At 33.9% G+C, this 20,117-nt stretch overlaps 1 protein-coding gene across 4 annotated transcripts in view; it reads left to right on the top strand.

Moving 5' to 3' along the window:
- Positions 1 to 20,117, top strand: part of WNK3 (WNK lysine deficient protein kinase 3) — a 146,486-nt gene that overhangs the window by 86,781 nt on the left and 39,588 nt on the right. For all 4 annotated transcript variants that reach the window (XM_081278270.1, XM_081278268.1, XM_081278269.1 and 1 more), the window contains exons 10-16: positions 6,848 to 6,912; positions 10,018 to 10,165; positions 12,078 to 12,194; positions 13,392 to 13,547; positions 13,629 to 13,680; positions 14,433 to 14,570; positions 14,920 to 15,854. In XM_081278270.1, coding sequence (XP_081134396.1) covers positions 6,848 to 6,912; positions 10,018 to 10,165; positions 12,078 to 12,194; positions 13,392 to 13,547; positions 13,629 to 13,680; positions 14,433 to 14,570; positions 14,920 to 15,854 — 1,611 coding nt within the window. The remainder of the gene's footprint in view (positions 1 to 6,847; positions 6,913 to 10,017; positions 10,166 to 12,077; positions 12,195 to 13,391; positions 13,548 to 13,628; positions 13,681 to 14,432; positions 14,571 to 14,919; positions 15,855 to 20,117) is intronic.

Below are 20,117 nucleotides of genomic sequence, written 5' to 3'. Positions count from 1 at the left end.
GTCTGTCATTTAATGACAGGATGCCATACATGAGTGTTAACATATAAACAAATATTCAGTTATAAGAACATATTGCATACATCAGGTAAATATAGGTAAAAAATGCACTGTAAACTGGGCATGATGGTCCATGCTTGTAATCCAAGCAAATTGGGAAGCTGAGTAGTTTCAGAAGTTTAAAGTCAGCCTCAGTAACTTAGTGTGGTTTCAAACGACTTAGAAAGACGAGTTTCAAATTTCACAAAAGAGGGAGAGGGCTTAGAAATGTGACTCAGTGTTTTAAAATCCCTAAATTTAAGCTGCAATAAAAAAATAAAGTTTAAAATATTACAATTCAGTGTTAAACATCAAAAAATAGATTTCTTATAATTGTTTTCTCCAGTATTCAAAAGTGAAAATAGTTAGTAATCTTTGATTTAGAAAAAAATTTATATGCTTTCAAAGATGCGGTTTCTACACTATGCATGTATGATATTTAAGATTGATATTTCTACAAATAACTGGATAATGTTTAATAAATTTAAGCAAAAGTTAAAGACAGTGACTCATTTTCTATATTTAAATGAGTTCTGTCTTTTACTGATCCCCATACACATCAAGGTGTAATGTATAGTTAATGACTTTACATTTGTCAAGGTATTTATTGTAAATGTTTTGTTGTTATATAAGGCATACATTTTTGACAAAATCTGTTCAATGTTCACTACTGGTATGAGTTTTCAGATGTTTGATGAATTTAAAATTTGAATAAGTTTTGGAAATATTATTTAACTTCTTAGGGTCTCTGGGAACAATGAATTCTCCAAAAATCAGTAGTGTTTAATAAACATGTGGATTTGAAAAGTTTTTTTTTTCCCATTTGTATTCTCTCTAACCAGTATGTATCCTCACGTGCTGAGTATTGGTGAATAAATTTTGGAGGCATTGTCACATTGTCAGTTTTCACATTTCAAAAATTTATCTCTGCTATGATTATTGTGGTGAGGATTAAATGTTGACCCATTCTCAATGGTCTCATTTGTAGAGCTTCTCTCCAGTGTGTTTTCTCTGATGTCTAGTAATATATGATATATAATTTAAAATGTTTCTACATTCTCTACAATTGTAGGTCTTCTTTCCAGAATAAATAGCCTAGTGGTGAAAAGGTTTTGATTTCTTATTAAAAGCTTTGCTACGTTGTTTCCATTTGTAGGGGTTCTTTTCTGTATAAATTCTGTTGTTAATAAGGTTTAATTCTTCTTTAAAAGTATTATAACTTTATTCACATTTTGATGTTTTCTAACCAGGTGACTTCTACTGTGGTGAATATAGTTTTATTTTTGATTAGAATCTTTATCACATCCTTCACATTTGTAGGGCTATTCTCCAGTGTGAGTTCTGCTGTGGTGAATAAGGCCTGTTTTTCTACTAAAAGCTTTGCCACATTCCTTACATTTGTAGGGCTTCTCTCCAGTGTGAGTTCTTTTGTGGCAAATAAGGGTTGATATTTGAGTAAAAACTTTGCATTTGTAGGGCTTCTCCTCAGTGTGAGTTCTCCTGTGGCAAATAAGGCCTGTTTTTCGAATGAAAGCTTTGCCACATTCTTTACAATTGTAGGGATTCTCTCCAGTGTGAGTTCTCCTGTGGCAAATAAGGATTTATATTTGAGCATATACTTTACATTTGTAGGGCTTCTCTCCAGTGTGAGTTCGGCTGTGGCAAATAAGGCCTGTTTTTCTACTAAAAGCTTTGCCACATTCTTTACATTTGTAGGGCTTTTCTCCAGTGTGAATTCTTTTTTGCTAAATGAGGTTTGATTTTTGACTAAATACTTTACGATATTTTTTCAAATTTGTAGAATTTCTTTTCAGAGTAAATCCTGCTTTGCTTAATATAGATTGATTTTTTTCTTTAAAAACGTTATCACATTCTCCAGTGTGTGTTCTTCTGTGGTAAGTATGATCTTTTTTTTTTTTTTTTAAAAAGCTTTGCCACATTTTTTTATATTTGTAGGGCTTCTCTCCAGTATAAATTCTCTGATGGTGAACAAAGCCTGATTTTTGATATGATTTGTGGTGTTTTCTCTCACTTGTAGTTTTCCATATTTTCTTTTTTTGTAAATGGTCAAGATAACAATTTCTATATTTTCCACTTATAACTTTGTGAAATATATGTTTTATGCCCTTCTCTGGTGAATATTCTCGGGTATGATAAGGAGTCATGGCCAGGAAGGCCAATTTTTTATAGTTCTCTAACATCACATCTCTTTATAAAGTTTTCTGAGCAGGCTGAAGGCATTCACACTCCTCTTCAGTAAAATCAATGGCTACATCCCTGAATGTTAACAGTTTCAATATGAAAGTTGGTGCTTTTAAAAAGCAAATGAGCCAGGTCTTGTGATGGACAACTGTATTCCAGTGACTGAGGAGGATGAGGCAGGAGGATCATAAATTCCAAGACAGTCTGAGCAACTTAGTAAGGCACTTAGCAACTCAGCAAGATTCTGTGTCATTGCCTGGAGCTTAGGAGTTGGGCCTGCTTGGGATCTTCAGCTTCTGCACAGCAGAGCAACCTGAGACTCTGAAGCATGAGACCAAAGTCCAGCCAAATGGCAAAAACAGAGAACTCAGGAGATAAGAAGTAATAGTGAAAGCCCACCCTCCTCCTTCATGATGACATACAGGATTGGACAGTTCTCACTAAATGCTCTTGATTGGAAATGACTTTAGAATATGTGCATTGAATCTGAGACCAGTGAGCCTTCTTTTTGGGTGACAGGAAATATCATCCAATCCAGGCATGAATGGGGCTAGAATTTCAGGTTGTTGAGTGCTATATTTTTTTCTTTTCTTAGATCTGGGAAATGTACCCCAAATTTTAAGGCAATGTTTTCTTCCATAAGTGGGATCTAGTGAAAAACCAGCCTCTACCTCAGAGCAAAGCTGTATAGATGTCTTTTCAATTTAATGTTTCATTTTTTACTTTTGTTTAAAACTACTAAAATATTATATATGGAAATAATGGGGACCTGCCCTAAGATTATCATATTTGAGGGTTGATAAGTCTCTTTATACAAAGTTGAATTCATTTTTCTTATTACCAATTCAGGATTAATATAGAAAAACTTATTTAATGTCTTGGGATATACTCCTCCAGACCATTTAGTATACACCTACACAGATGTATTTTTAAGGTAATCATAACATATTTACTCTTTTATGGCATTTTTCACATAAAACATTATCTTACAGTGCTGGGGGTCTAGTTCAGTGATAGAGCACTTACCTAGCATGTGTGAGGCCCTGGGTTTAATTCCCAGCACAGCAAAAAAAAGTATGTTTAAATATATTTTTAAAGAGCTACATAACATCCCTGAGGATGGCTATACCATTATTTATTTAGTGGAGTAAGTAAAGGAGATAAATATCAATATTTTGCTGTTTATAACTATATTCCATGTTGTGATATATTTTTATAGCTATGTATTTTTAAAATTCGTTTTATTTGTTCTTTTTAGATATACATGATAATAGAGTGCATTTTGGCATATTATGCATACATGAATTATAATTTATTGTAATTAGGACCCCATTGTGGTTGTACAAGATATTGTATATATTATTAACTGTTTCTTTAGGAGAAATTTTTCAAATTACAAGTGTGAGAAATTTTTAAGACTTCCTTTATTGCCATCCCATCAGTTATGTATTTGCTATCCTTAACAATTTTCATTTTTTTTTAAAAAAAAAGTCTCTATTCTGGGCGATTTAAGTGAGTATCTCAGCTTCTGATAAAGTTGTCGCCCAAAATTTTGCCCATAAGTCTCAGGCATGTAAAGTCCATGGCCACTGTGGTGCTAATACAAAGATGGCATGTAAAGACAGGTACCCAGTATTCATAAAAATTCTAAATTATAGAATGTATATAGTAACATAAAAATTGGGGAAATGGAGGGTTGCCTAAAATGCTGTTTCTATAACATGGCTATGATTGTAAAATTTGTGAAAATACTCTAGACTTTTTCATAAGTGGTTTTAATTTTCCATCAGTTTTGTTTTCTGCTTTGTTTTTTATTCATTGTTGTGTATTTTCCCCTGCCTTTACTTGGCCTTCATGATTCCTTTCCCCCTACCTTTTTTTTTTTTTTTTTTTTGAGGTACTAGGGATTGAACCATGGGTACTTTACCACTGCTATATCCCCAGCCCTTGTTTTTTTTTTTTTTAAATTTTGACAGGGTCTTGCTAAGTTGCTGAGGCTGACCTTGAACTTTTAATCTTCCTGCCTCAGCTTCCTGAGTTGCTGAGATTACAGGCAGACATGATGGCACCTGGCATGATTTCATGATTTCACTTTTTAATAGCCATGTGGTAGTATGATAAACACTCCTATTTACCTAATCCTTCCCTTATTCCTAGACAACTAACTTGCTGCTAGTTTGTATTACATATAATACTATAATAAAATACAGGTATAGCTAACATTTTATTGAACATTTACTGTGAAACAAGCTTTATACCATGTTGTTTTCTTTCCTTGTGTTATTTTTTAATGATTGATTTTCAGGAATCCTAATATCAGTTCACAAACATTTTTGTGGCACGGCCTTTATTTCCATGTCAAACTTTCCTTCCCTATTTCTTTCTAAGTTCAGATATTTATTGGAACCCTAAAATGTGCCAGGTACTATGCTAAGAGGCACCAAGAAGGCAAAATAAATCAGTGAGTCCTTGGAGTTTGATATTAAACATGCATGATAAAGAGGGCTATGATAAAAGGCACTATTAGATTACGGGTCTGTCTGTCCATTCCCTTGTCCAATAATCCACCCATCTACCTATGCTTTTCCCCATGAATCATATGAGATAGCTAGTTGCAAACATGATGCCATTTTACCTCTGAATATTTCAGTACAAGAATAAGGACATTGGCTGGGAGTATAGTTCAATAGTAGATCACTTGTCTAGCGTGAGTGAGGCCATAGATTCAATCCCCACTGCCAGCACGTGTGTATATGCATACAGACACATACAGAAATATAGACATTTTCTTAAATAACTACAATATAGTGACCAATTTAGAGAATGTTAACATTGACAGATAATAATATAATATTATTATCTATTATCCACCTCAACATTTTCATTAATTATTATGATGTCCTTTATGGCAACTTCACCCTGCTCGATCCATGATATAATTAAAGGTCATGTATTACCTTTAGTTGTTTTATCTTTTTTGCTTTCTTTAATATTTATTTATTCAGAATATTTATTCAGTCTTTATTTTTCATAACATTGATATTTTTGAAGAATGAAGGCCAGTTATGCTGCAGAATGCCCTTCAATTTGAATCAATGTGAAGTTTCCTTTTCTTTAGATTCAGATTATACATTTTTTTTCAGGAAAATCATGTACATTAAATGTGTTTTTATTTGCACATAGTAGTAGAACGCATGTGATGTTGCTTTGTTCCAGTGTTGGGGAAGTTAAGTTAACTTTGTTAAGGTTAGGCCTTCCAAATTCTTCCAGTGTAAATTTACCTTTTTTTTTTTTGCCTTTGTACTTAAAAAGCAATCTGTAGGAAACTTTGAAACTAGTAAATATCCTGTTCTTTATTCAACCTTCACCTTCTGGTTTTGTCATCCATTTATGATTTTCTAACTCCATCATCCCTCTTTATTTATTAGTTCTCTTTTACTGTAAATAAGAGCTTTTCCTTTTCTATTTGTTCATTTGTTCTTATGAGTATGAAGTCATGGATTCTTATTTTATTAAATGGGTTATATTATTTTACTATTATTATTTTGATGCCCAAATTGTCCCAGATTTTGACAGTAGGAGCTCCTTCAATTTGGTCCTCTCTGTTTTTGATATGTCCTCATCATTTTTTTAAGTATTGTTTTACTTTTTGGCAGAGTAAAGCTCTTCTACTTTCTTGTCCCATTGATGGAAAATCATCCATTTCTACATGGAACCTTCTTCCTTTCTAGTTTAGAAATCAGAATATGAGCTAAGATATATGTTTTTTTTTAATTCTCCAAGAAAATTTTGCTGATCTATTTCTGAAACCTCATAGAGGTTTCTTATATGTAGAAGTTCTGTCCACATATTTGCTAAATGGACAAGATAGAGGAGGGCTTGAAATAAATAGCCTGGGGAGGTAGAGAAACATAAGTAGAGTTATAGCATATATGGAAGGATCCAACTCATGCAGAGAACTCCAGCTTAGTGTGGCTTCAAGCAGAGATGAAGCTAGAGAATCAGACATGGACCAGTTCATTGTGGACTTTCATCATCTGAAAAACTTAATCTTTTGGAAGATGAGATGCAATCACAGAGTGGTTAACCGAGTAGGGAAATTATTGTTTTTATTAAATTTACATTCTAAGATTTCTCTCTGTTCTCACCAGTGAGTAGTATGTAGAGTATTGATTAGGTAAATATTTAAAATTATTTTCCAGCAGGATTGGTATTTTTCTTTCTAAGAGGAAGTTTGAGACATTGATTCATCTTTTTGTGTAATGGCAACAATTCTTTTAAGTAGTAGTTTTACAACCAGGACTACAAGTTCAATAGTAGTGTTCTTTGTTGAAAAATGACAAACAAAAGTACATAAAAATGCTAATTTTTAACAAAAATATTGATGAATAAGATGTACTTGATTTATTGCTACATTTATTTTTCTTTATCTTTAGTAAAAATGTCAATAACAGGATTGATATAGACTTTCAATAACAAAGACATTCTACCTGGTTTGCAAGGTAACCAAAATAGGAAATGTAACAATCAAAATTTCTGAAATAACAACAGATTGCCTCCTTAGCTTGAATTTTGCTGTTGTAACAATCTTTATTTTTATTACTTACAGACCATACCCCAACCAGTTGGAGTTGAACAACAAGCAGCTCTTCAAAAACCAGATTTAGTTAGAAGGTAAGTATCATCAGATTCATACCTTGGAAATAATGAGGGTGAGCAGAAGTATGTGCAGTAACTAGGGAAGCTTCTGTGTTCTTATATTTATGTGTAGGTTTAATAAACATATTGGGCACTATTTTTACTTTTTAAAAATTTTCTTTAATTTTTATTTTGCTTATTTATTTTTATGTGGTGCTCAGGATAGAACCCAGGGTCTTACACGTGCGAGGCGAGCGTTCTATTGATGAGCCACGACTCCAGCCCCATTATTTTTACTTTTTAAAAAAAATATTTTTTTAGTTATAGATGGACACAATACCTTTATTTATTTATTTATTTTTATGTGATGCTGGAGATCAAATCCAGTGCCTCACACATGCAAGGCAAGCTCTCTACCACTGAGCCCCAACCCCAGCCCTATTTTTTACTTTTTTAACATCAATAATATTGACCATTACCTTATTTTCTTTACTTATAGTGTTCTAAGAAGAGCATAAAAGAGTTTAAAAGGAAATAATAATGTAATTTATAGTCAAATGTCATAGTTATATTAGTAGTCATAAATTTGCATTTTTCTGTATTTGTTCAGATTGGATAATTTCTATTGTTCTGTTTTTACATTCATTGTTTCTTTCCTATATATTTCGTTATTGTGCCCATTGTCCTTTCATTAAGTTTTTATTTCTGTGATTTTATGTTTAGTTCTATAATTTCATTTGTTTCTGTTTTTAACATCTTCTACTCCTTTGACAAGCTCGTTTTTTGTTTTTTTTGTTGTTTGTTTGTTTTATTTTGGTGATGCTGGGGATTGAACCCAGGGCCTTGCACATGCTAGGGAAAAACTCTCCAACTGAACCACACTCCTAACCTTCATTTTGATAAATGCTTTTAAAATCTTTTCAGATAAAATCTTTTCCTGATTCATCTCGATGTTGACACTTGCTGATTGTTGATTTTGCACTTGTTGATGCAAAAAGATTTAAGTTGTAATTTTCCTGGTTTTTGGTATGACAGGGATTTTATTTTTGTCTCCTGGATATTTTGGGTATTATGTAAGGACACTTTGGATTCTACATTTAAATCCTCTATTTAGCTGTCATTCTGCCTGTTTAGATACATTAGGTACATTGGTCCTGGCCTACTTCTAGGGGCTGTGGTTCTAGTGACGATGTAGTTTTGAGAGTTCATGCTTTGCTATTCTGGTCTGCTTCATTCACCTGGCACCTTGGTGTCCATGGTGGAGCTGCAGCGTGGAGATTTGAACTTCTCTAGGTCCACCATACAGATCACATTTTACTGCCACTGCCACTGGGGAAGCAAAGGGCCTACGTAAGCCATCTTTTGTTGAAGGGTTAAGTATCAGGAGACACTAGGTCTGGGCTGTCTTTATGCCTGACCTGTCTTCTGCCATTGTGTTAGTATTAGAAGATGGTTAGTTGCTTTATTTTTTAAGTCCTCAGAGTTCCTGATCAATCTTTTATCTTTTCATTCTTTAGTGCTATCCTGATTTTTTACTGTATTATTTCCAGATTTTATTTTTTTAGCTCTTCTTAGTGGGGACAAGCAGGCAGAGTTGAGTTTTTGCTATGTTGTCCCAAACCCTAAGCTAGTGTTTTTTAAGGTTACTTTGGAATATGAATGATATAGCCCCATTGGCTAAAATTAATGTCTCTATTACCCTATGAAAATGTTATTTATTACTGACAATTCTCTGTATGTTTTAGAACTCTAGGGGCATTATTATTATTTTTAATTAAAATGTTTTCTTTATGGTGCTGGGATTAAACCCAGGGACTCAGGCATGTGAGGCAAGTTCTCTACCATTCAGCTATGCTGAAAGAACTTAGGAACAGTATTAATATGTCTTCTTTTTCATACAGACATAGAAGAATTAGGAATTATTTTTATCATTTTTGTGCATCTCTATAGCAATATTTTATGAATAGTTTTTAGCAAAAGGACTTAATCTAAAAATTAATATCTGAAAAAGGTTGTCTGATACTTATTGTTCTTTTTATTTGAATTTCAGATATATTGGAAGATATTTACTCAAATATTCAAATATCTTCACTTTTATTAAAGAAAAATATGAAAAATTTCACACAGATAAACTAAGTTAACCTGCCCTTTCATAATCATACTGATTTGAACCTATAAAATATAATCAGTTAGAATTAGTTATATTGATCTGGGTACAGTGGCACATGCCTCTATTCCCAGTAATCCAGGAGACTGAGGCAGTCTGTCAAAAAAAAAAGCTACCCAAGAACTATAAAATGTTAATCATTTTGAACCATTTTATTGATTGATTGATTGATTGATTGTACTTGATATTGAACACAGGGGCACTTTACCACTAAGCTACATTCCTAGCCCTTTCTATGTTTTATTTTGAGATAGGATCTCACTACATTGCCCAGACTGAACTCAAATGTACAATTTTTCTGCCTCATTCTCCTGAGTACTTGGGATTACAGACATGAGCCACCATGTCTAGCTTGAAGAATTTTTTTTCAGGGGATGGAACTCAGTGCCTCTGTATACTAGGCACATGCTCTATTTCTGAGCTACATCTCCAGGTGTTCCACCATTGTTATATGATTCCTTTTTATTTATTTTTCTGCCTCTTGCATTATTTTTGTCTCTCACATTCGGTCTGTCTATCCTTATTGAGGTCTCTCCCTTATTTTGAGTGAGATTTTTCAGATTAGAAGTTTTATTTGAACATGTTAATGAAGTAACCCCAAAACAAACAAGATAAAATTTATCAAGAGCATTCTCTTTTAAAAGGTTTCACAAAGGTCTATAACTGGCAATGTTTTCTTTAATTTCATTTTTGCCAAATATATATGATATAATCACATTTTTCATAACTTTAAAAGATAGCTTTATTTATATATAATTTGCATACAATTCAATTTATCTTTAAAGTGTATGATTCAGTAACTTTTAGTATATTCACAGAATTCAGCAATTATAACTTTTTAAAAGATATTATATTATTTATTGATTTTCCTTAAACATTATTTACAATTAAATAATCAAAAGCTTTTTTGTTAGATTTTTTATTATCAGGATTGGAATGAGTTACTGGTTTTTTTTTTTTTTTTTTTTAACTAGCTTGAATCAAGATGTGGCAGCTGTGAAGGAAAACACCAATAACTCTGATAACCCAGGTGGAAATGGCAAACAGGATCGGATCAAACAGAGAAGAGCTTCCTGTCCCCGACCAGAGAAGGGGACTAAATTTCAACTTACTGTCCTTCAGGTCAGTGTGTGGATATGGTTTGGTTGTAGTGCATGTAGAGGTCTTCGAGAGTCAGGGGGGATGATACTGTGATAAGTGTAGAATATTATGAAACCCTCTGTAAGCTGACTTTTCCTCCATTAAAAATTTTCTGATAGGAATGTTTTGTGTTAATTTTTAAAGGGGAATAAAGAGAATAAAAGGCAGAAAATAAATCACTTATAACTACCACTGAGAGCTAGCTTCTACCATTTTTTAATTTGTTTTCATTTCTTTATTCTACATGTACATTTAGCATTTTACATTAAGATTGTGATAGTACTAGTAATTATAGCAAAACTATTGAATTTTTTTGTGATAGACACCCCAAATGTTACGTATTAATTTTTTTTGTGTGTACTGGGGATTGAACCAAGAGGCACCTTACCACATAGCCACATCCCCAGACCTTTATTTTATTATAATTTTGAGACAGCATCTCACTAAGTTGCTTAGGGCCTCACTAAATTGCCGAGGCTGGTCTTGAACTTGCAGTCTTCTTGTGTCAGCCTACTGTGTCACTGGGATTATAGGCTTGTGTCACTGTGCCCAGTTTTATGCATAAATTTGTCATGCAATGCAAACACTCTATATAATAGGTGATAATATACTCTTAAGAAATGAGAATGTCAAGAGAGATAATTTGCTTAAGGTCATACAACTAGCAAGTGATAAAGTCAGATCTTAACCCAGATTAGACTTCAAAGTCTGTATCTGTAACCAGTACAATATATATTTCAGTTGGTTGCTGAAGCCTACATACAAATTTATATCCCCTCTCTTTTTTGGAAGCACTGGGGATCAAGCCTGGGTTGCTGAAGCCTACATACAAATTTATATCCCCTCTCTTTTTTGGAAGCACTGGGGATCAAGCCTGGGGCCTCATGCATGCTTGGCAATACCCTACCACTTAACTTATCATGTATATTTTCCTATATCACTAAGTAATTTTTCAATAACATTTTAAATGGCTACATTAGATAGGCCCTTGTATGCAAATATAATTTTAGCATTCCTTTCGTTGTCGTACTTTTAAAATTTGTTCTGTTTTTGCCAGTCTTTTTCCCTAACTTTGTCTTCATTCTCTGCAGCAAATATCCTAGAACATAAATCTTTGTATCTGTCCCCGATTATTTCCTTAGAATAAATAGATCCCTAGAAATAGATTAGTGGTTTAAAAAGTGAAAATTTGAGGCTTGAGGGTGTAGCTCAGTGATAGAGCATGTGCTTAGCATATGCAAGGCCCTGGGTTCAATTTCTAGCATATGCACATAAAAACATTTCTAAAATTTCTAAATACATGTTGCTACATTAAGAGAATTTTGGAAATTAGTGACTGGATTTAGATATTGCATTGCATATAGCTATAGTGACTATTATAACCTTTTTTTTTTTTTGCTTTTCTGTAAGAGTTTTGTTCCATTTTCTTTCCTACTTGATCACGTTTCTATTTATTTATTTATTGTAACTGTGGGGATTGAACCCAGGGCCTTGCACATACTAGGTAAATGCTCTACCACCTAGCTACAACCTAGCCCTTTAAATTAAAAAAAAAAAAATTGAGACTATTGTCTCAAATATCTTGCTAACTTGCTCAGGCTGACCTCAAACTTGCATTCTTGCTAACTTAACCTCTCAAGTAGCTGGGATTATGGAGGTGAACCACTGCATCCCACTCTCATTTAAGATTTTACTGAGTAATTTGTACCTGTTATATTTGTCATAGGATGGCTCTTTATGTAGTATTTCACAAAGGGAAAACAGAATGTTTTTAGAGTGTTAATGTATAAGTCATTTTCAGCATTTATTATATGTGAACTCATCTTAGATAGTCTGTGTATAATTTACAAAGTGAAGACAGTGAATCTTAAACTGGTGAAATATGTATTCATAGGTGTCAACCTCTGGAGACAACATGGTAGAGTGCCAGCTGGAAACACACAACAATAAGATGGTCACCTTCAAGTTTGATGTTGATGGTGATGCACCAGAAGATATTGCAGACTATATGGTAAGTATCGTAAATACAAATTATTTTCCCTTCAACATTATCTGTCTCTTATTTTCTCTATATTTATTTGGAGCCATCTCTCTTTAAAGGGCATGGTTAGTTTTAAAATTTATACAGAGGTTCTGATCAGGGATAAGCTGCTGCATCTTATTTAGTTTCAGCATATTCATTTGAAAAATATGAAAGAGTTTTATTGTGGATCAATATTTTTTCCCTTTGCCTGTATGTTGAGATAATCTAATAAACTTTATAAAAATAATTCCATTGTGTGGGTTACTGATTAAATCAGAATCTTTGAAGTTGAGGACTAAACATCAATAGTTTGTCAAGTTACCAAGGTAATTTCTAATGTGCAAACTACTCATCTAACATCTTCCCTGTAAATGTTCAAGTTATTTTCTTCATTTCATTTAGTTTTTTAATATTTTCTTTGAATTAGTAGGCTTAAGTTAGTATTTTTCCCCTTTATTGGATAGGTTTGGGATCTGGGTAGTAAGAGAGTGCATAATGCATTTGTTTCTGCTTTTCTGGTGAAGTGGAAATAAATTTGGGGGGGAGTGTTATCAGAGATTGAACCTGGGGTACTTAACCCCTGAGTCACATCCCTAGCCCTTTTTAAAAATGTTTTATTTAGAGACAGGATCTCACTGAGTTGCTTAATGCCTTGCCATTGCTGAGGCTGGCTTTGAACTCACAATCCTCCTGCCTCAGCCTCCTGAGCTACTGGGATTACAGGCATGCACCACTGCACCCGGGCAAAATAAACATTTTAAAAGTTAATTTTGTTAGTTATGCCTCTTAGCAGAGTATCTTTTGAGATGACTATACTTTCATAATTCCCGTGTACACTTAGCCCAACTAAAGGTCTTTGGGCTGTTATGAAACATCTCCAAAGATGATGAATTTTATGATTTGTGATTGAAAACCTTTTACTTTGGACATCTTTGTTGTAAACACATAAAAAATAAATGAGTAAATAAATAAAGGTCCACTGACAACTAAATAAAAATTAAATAAAAAGAATAATTGAATGTATTATGTGGTGTTTTATTGCTGGTCTTTATTCTGTTTTGACACTTGGATTTAGATACTCCATATTTATGTTTTTCTTTATGGTAACCACCATTAATACAGTATTATAATTTTGAAGAAACTAAATTCATTCTCATGAATAGACTGACTTTTGTTGTGGGGCAGGTTGAAGATAACTTTGTGCTGGAAAATGAGAAGGAAAAATTTGTAGAAGAATTGAGGGCTATTGTAGGTCAAGCCCAGGAGATCCTTCATATCCACTCTGCTGCAGAAAAAGTCATTGGACTTGACTCTGTTACCTTGGAATCTAACAGTAACCAAGTAAGAACGATTATTTAGCAAATGGGTCTTTTTGAATACGTGTCAGGAACTTCTTTATTTATCTATTCATTTTTAATTCAGACAGGATCATCTGAACAAGTCCAGATAAATTCTGCTTCTACCCAAACCAGCAGTAAGTATATTTAATTACATTTACCATTTGGCTTTTGAAATAAGACATTTGGGAACTTTAAATTATATCCCTTCTTGGAGAAAAATGTTAGCCAATAAAGTAATTTGATAAATTGTTATTTTCTAACACTTTGAAAGAACCTTGTATCTCAGAGATAAAAATTCATTCACCAAATTTCCTCCAAGTTTTGGTTCTTTATCTGATTAATTTATTTCTGAGTTGTCACATGGTATGTTACCAGAAAAGCAGTCACAGTATGATGACTTTTAATGGCCTGTTTGAAACAAAACTGGTCAATTGATTTTTCAGATATAAGATGGACAGAAAGTTTCTTAACTAAAATCATTGTATTCTAAGTTTGCCTCATGTTTTAATAGTCATATTTTATCTTGATATTATTCCACTAATGACACACTTATACAGCTATGATAAGCACTACTATTATACTTATCCTATTACTATTGGGAATATAGGTATAAGACAGATAATTTTTTTAAAAAATATATTTTTATTTTAGTTGTAGTTGGACACAATACCTTTATTTATTTATTCGTTTGTTTGTTTTGTTTATTTATTTATTTTTATGTGGTACTGAGGATCAAACCCAGTGCCTCGCATGTGGGCACTCTACTGCTGAACCATAACCCCAGCCCCAAGACAGATTCGTTTTTGAAATTAGTTTTATTAAGTCAATAAGATAAATGAACTGACATTTGCTTGGCACATTGATTTCTTGCTAATTATTTCTACAGATGAATCTGCTCCTCAGTCATCTCCAGTTGGTCGGTGGCGATTCTGTATCAATCAGACAATAAGAAACCGAGAGGCTCAGTCTCCTCCTTCTCTTCAGCCTTCAATGGCTGCAGTCACTGGGCTACATCCATTTCCTAGTAAGCTCTCATTCACTGCCAGGTTTTCCCAGATTTGGAGGATATGAATGTAAAACATATACCATATTTTAACTTATTTCTTAAATATTTTCCAACAATTTTCATAAGCATATTTGAAGACAGTGTATAACTTAAAATATTTTTATTTAACATTTATAAAAAAGCAAAGTTGTTTTTTTTTCATTCCAGCTTGGATTGTTTGATATTTTGAGTCTTGTTTATAAGCATATTCTCTCTCATATCAGTTCTCATTTGTCCCTTGCTTTTCCTGTCACTTTTGAACTTTTGTATTAGTCTATGCTTTGCATTCATCAGCATGTAATTAACTGTTACTTTGTTATTGTTCCAGGTTCACGAAGTAAAAATAATAAGGAAATATCACAGGACACACTGCTCAGTATAGAAAATAATCCATGCCAACATGCACTTTTTACCTCCAAATCAGAAAACAAGGATGTAGTTGATGGTAAGATTTCTGAATGTGCTGGTGTAAAAAGTGAACAGCCAGCTATACTTTTTCAAGTGGAAGATAACAGGCAGATAATGACACCAGTTACCAGTAGTTCCACTTATTCCACTACTTCAGTTCCAATTGAATGTGAGGGACTCATTGGCCAAACAGGCATGTTCATACCTGTATATTCATGTCACCCACCTGCCAGTCAGGCTGATGTGCTTGTAGCTCATGGTGGCAAATCAACTCAGATTGCTGGTAATGCTGTTACAACCTCAACATTTGTATCTGATCAAAAACCTCAGTTCTTACCAGGACAGCAGCCAACTATGGATGCAGAGTTTATTTCCCAAGAAGGAGAAAACATAGTGAACACTGAAGCAAATTCTCCAAAAGGAGTCGTTTCCACTCAGACTCCTGGCCTTGAATCTACTACCCTTTTACCCACTACTGTTCTAGAATCAGATGGGGAAAGACCTCCAAAAATGGAGTTTGCAGACAACCGAATTAAAACTCTGGATGAAAAATTAAGAAACTTGCTCTATCAGGAACACAGCATCTCTAGCATCTATCCTGAGAGCCAGAAGGACACCCAAAGCATAGACTCTCCTTTTTCTTCCTCTGCTGAAGATACACTCTCCTGTCCAATGCCAGAAGTCATAGCCATCAGTCACTGTGGAATTCAAGATAGCCCTGCACAATCCCCTAATTTCCAACATATGGGCTCTAAGATTCTGTCCAATGTGGCTGCAAGTCAGCCTGCTAACATATCAGTGTTCAAAAGGGACCTGAATGTGATAACTTCTGTACCCAGCGAATTGTGTTTACATGTAAGTATCAGTCTTTTTGTTTCCTTATGATTTTAAAGAAATGCCTTCTCTTCTAAAATTCTGTGTTTTGAAATGAGATTTTAAGGACACAGGTATTTAAGGATGCCATGACCTATGCTACAGGTGCTCAGAAATTCTCAGTAGACCTGGTAGACTATGGGTAAGAGAGCCCTCTAGTGAAGTAACTAGGAACTTGCAAGCAGTGTCTATATTTGTTTTAATGATGGGGGGGGGGGGAACCCTGATTTATAGAAGATTCTAATAGAAAGAACTTACTTTTTGATTTCTACTTCATAGTTTAATTTAAACGTGATTTGATAGGTTTAATTTATTTGAAAAAAAGTAAAAGTCATCCATAGTCCCATGACTTTTTTTTTTTTTTTTGGTGGGGGGGGGTACTAGAGACTAAACCCAGGGGTGTTCTACCACTGAGCTACATCCCCAGCCATTTTGGGACAGGGTCTCCCTGAGTTGCTGAGGCTGGCCTTGAACTTGTGATCCTCCTTCTTCAGCCTCCTAACTTACTGAAATTATAGGTTTGTACCACCATGCCAGGCCTATACTTAAAGTATATATAAACACATACATACAGGTTGAGTATCCTGTATCCAAAAGGCCTTGGTTTAAAAAAGTGTTTCAGATTTTGGAGTTTTTTAGATTTTAGAATATTTGCTTAATGAGATACCTTGTGGGTGAGACCCAAATCTAAACACAGAATTCATTTATGTTTCATGTATACCATATACACAGAGCCCACAGACAATTTTTTTCCAGTATGTAGTGTAAAAAAACATGGATTGAGCCACATTATATAAAATCATATGTGAAATTGTCTACTTGTGATATCATGCTGGGGCTCAGAAAGTTTAAGACTTTTTTTTGAGCATTTTGAATTTTAGATTTACAAATTAGGGGTACTCACCTATGTAATGTAGGAACACTAATTTTCCTTTTTTTCTTTCCTTATTTCAATTTTATATTATTTTGTGTTACTTGTGATTGTACCTAAGGCAAGCACTCTACCATTGAGCCATACCCCCAGCCCTAGTTTCCCTTTCCTAGCCCTTCAAATCACAGAGGTAACCACTAGTAATTTGGTGCTTATCCTTATTGACTTTTCTTAAGCTTACACAAATATGTTTACATATATATCATAATATTTTTTTCAGAAATATATCATGCTCTGCAACTTATTTTAAATATTTATGTACAAATACTTCACATATGTTGCTCTGCATTATCTTTAATTATGGACATGCATCAGTGTCATTACATATAGTTCTACCTTTTTAACTATTAAAAGTAACTGCATAATAAATTATTGAATAGATATAATTAGTTTTATTGATAAACTAGTAATTTTAAACTTAAAAGGTAACAAGTAAACACAAAAGTCATTCATAAAGATTATAGATTTAAAGTAACTGTTGGCTGGGGATGTAGCGTTCTTGCTTAGTATATATGAAACCCTGTGTTTGATCCACAGCACTACATTCAAATAAATAGTTAACTGTTGTATTGCTACCTCTTATTCCCTGAACCCTTTGATGTTCCCAATTCTAATTCTGTGGTCATCACCATTAGTAACTTGTATTTTTGTGTGTGTGTGTGTGTGTGTGTATGGTAAATATTTCTTGATTTGGTAATTTTAGACAATACCCATCTACTTGCTGCTACAGAGAGTGAGGGTTTGACTCTATGAATAAAAACCAAAGCCAGTTGCCATGGTACATGCCTGTAATCCCAGCTCCTCAGGAGGCTAAAGCTGAGGAGGATTGCAAGTTCGAGGTCATCCTCATCAACTTAGTGAGACTATATATCAGATGAAAATAAAAAGGAATAGGGATGTAGCTCAGTGGTAGAGCACCCCTGGATTCAACCCCAGTACCAAAAAACTGAAAATCAATAAATATGCATTTATATTATGATCATGTGCATGATACAATAACAACAAATGACTAGAACCATAAGAAATGAAATGTTTTTCTCTATCATTTAAATTTTGTTGCTCAGAGGAGATTATTTTAAGCATCAAGGTCAAATGGATTATTCTATTTGTTTCAGTGTCCATTGCTATATCTGAATCATATTTAGTTGTCACTGTTTCTGTTGTCCTCGAATTATTCTTTTTTCCCCTGAAATACTTCTGTGAGTAATGTTTTCAGATATGTTACATGGTTATCTAATTTGTCTTTGCTGTTGTTTTTGCATGTCCTAACATATCTTAATTTTGCTTCACAATTGATTAAGAGTGAACGGTAGGATCAAAATCTTTTCCTCTCAGAACTTAGAAGACATTGTTTTACTGTCTTTTAGCCTCCTGTGTTGCTGATGAAAGTGATGTTAATTTGATTATCATTCATTTGTAGGTGGCTTGTTTTTATTCTAGACCACTTTCCACAATGTGGAAATGTTCTATATCTATGCGGTCCAATATGATAATCACTAAACCACACATGACTATTCAGCACATAAAATGTTACTAGTGTAACTTAGGGCTTAAAGTTTTAATTTAATTTAAATTAAATTTGAACAGCTACATGTGGTTAGTGACTTATAAAACACAGGATATGAAACTATTTTTTTCTATTCATTGTGAACATAACTTTGATGGCCTTTTGATTTTGAAGATTAGTGTCTTTTTTATTTCTAGTAAACTTTATTATTATCTTATTTTTCCTTCCATTGTCTTTCTGGCTTCAATTTAGAAGTGTTATAGATATCCAGTCTCCTGGATATATCCTCCATATCTCTTAACAGTGTGTTCTCATTTTTAATTTATGTTCTCAGGCATAACTTCATTTTCAAAAGTATGTCAGATTACTATCCTGCTACTTAGCCTTTTCCAGTTAATTTTTCATTTGACAATCATGAATCTGAGTTTTGAAATCACTCTTATTCTTGGCTTCTTTTCCACAGCAGTCTATTTTTGCACATATTTTTTCCCAAAATTTAAAAAAAAATGTTTTGGGGGGAGGTGGGTACTGGGGATTGAACTCAAGGGCACTCAACTATTGAGTACCATCCCCAGCCCTATTTTGTATTTTTATTTAGAGACAGGGTCTCACAAGTTGCTTAGCACCTCACCATTGCTGAGAATGGCTTTGAACTCTTAATCCTCCTGCCTCAGTCTCCAGAGCTGCTGAGATTACAGGGATACACCACCACTCAGCCAAGTTTTGTTTTTTTCCTTAGAAAATATACTAAAGATTAATAGTTGAATATATAAATCATGTTTACAAATCAGAAAGAAAAGATCAGACCACTCAGTAAAAGAATAGTCAAATCATTTAGACATATGTCTCACAGAAGTGGAAATACAGATATCTATATAATGCTTAGCATTTGGTCAGAACCTTTCTGCTGAATCATGATATGGCAGATAGCATCACATGGTGAGGCAGAGCAAGCCAGAGAGAACTTGCTTTTATAATGAAGCATGTTTCACATAACCCATCAATTCTCAAATCCATTAATCTATGAATAGACTAATCCATCTAAGAGGGTAGACCCCTCATGATTCAATCACATGTTAAAAGCCCTACATTTTCTACCTCCACATATGACACAATGGGAATGAATTTTCAACATGAATTTTTTTTGTTTGTTTTGAGACAGGGTCTCACTAACTTTCTCTGGCTGGCCTTGAACTCGTAGTCCTCCTGCGTCAGCTTCCAGAGTATCTCCATTATACAGGACCACTGTCATATATGTTATCCATTCTTGACCTAAATGTTGTATAGTTCATGACTGTATATTCACACATCTCTCTGACAATATGAAGGTTTTACCCAATGTTATTAATGCCATTTCCTTGGCTTTTCCTCTATTTCAATTTAGTCTTTCTTATAGTGTTAGATTTCCATAGTGGTGATTCTTAGTATGTGTGCATTTTTTTCTTTTTCTCTCTCAAGATTCCTTATTCATCTGTCTATAAACGCTATGCATAATCACCAAATGCTAGCCTTCCTCCAATAATTGGAGGAAAAACATGGGATGTCCTTTCTGGCATTGGATATTATCACTTGACTCTAATGCTACCTGGAGGATAGCCCAGTAGCTACTCTCTGAAGGCAGGAGAGTTTACCCTCCTCCAAAATATTGTCTCCTTTTGACCTTTCTCTTGGCCACATACCATTTCCATTTTCTACTCTTATTTGAAGGGTAGATGTTCTGCTGTCTTTTGTTTGTTGTCGAGATGGGAAGGGAAGGGGCAGAGCTGAGTGTCTGTTCCTCTTTGGTATCCCAACAAATGCACTCTTC

This window comes from Spermophilus citellus, assembly GCF_964194105.1.
Source record: "Spermophilus citellus genome assembly, chromosome: X".
Taxonomy (NCBI): domain Eukaryota; kingdom Metazoa; phylum Chordata; class Mammalia; order Rodentia; family Sciuridae; genus Spermophilus; species Spermophilus citellus.
Note: the sequence above shows the minus strand (reverse complement) of the source record. Positions and strands in the feature narration are given on the sequence as shown.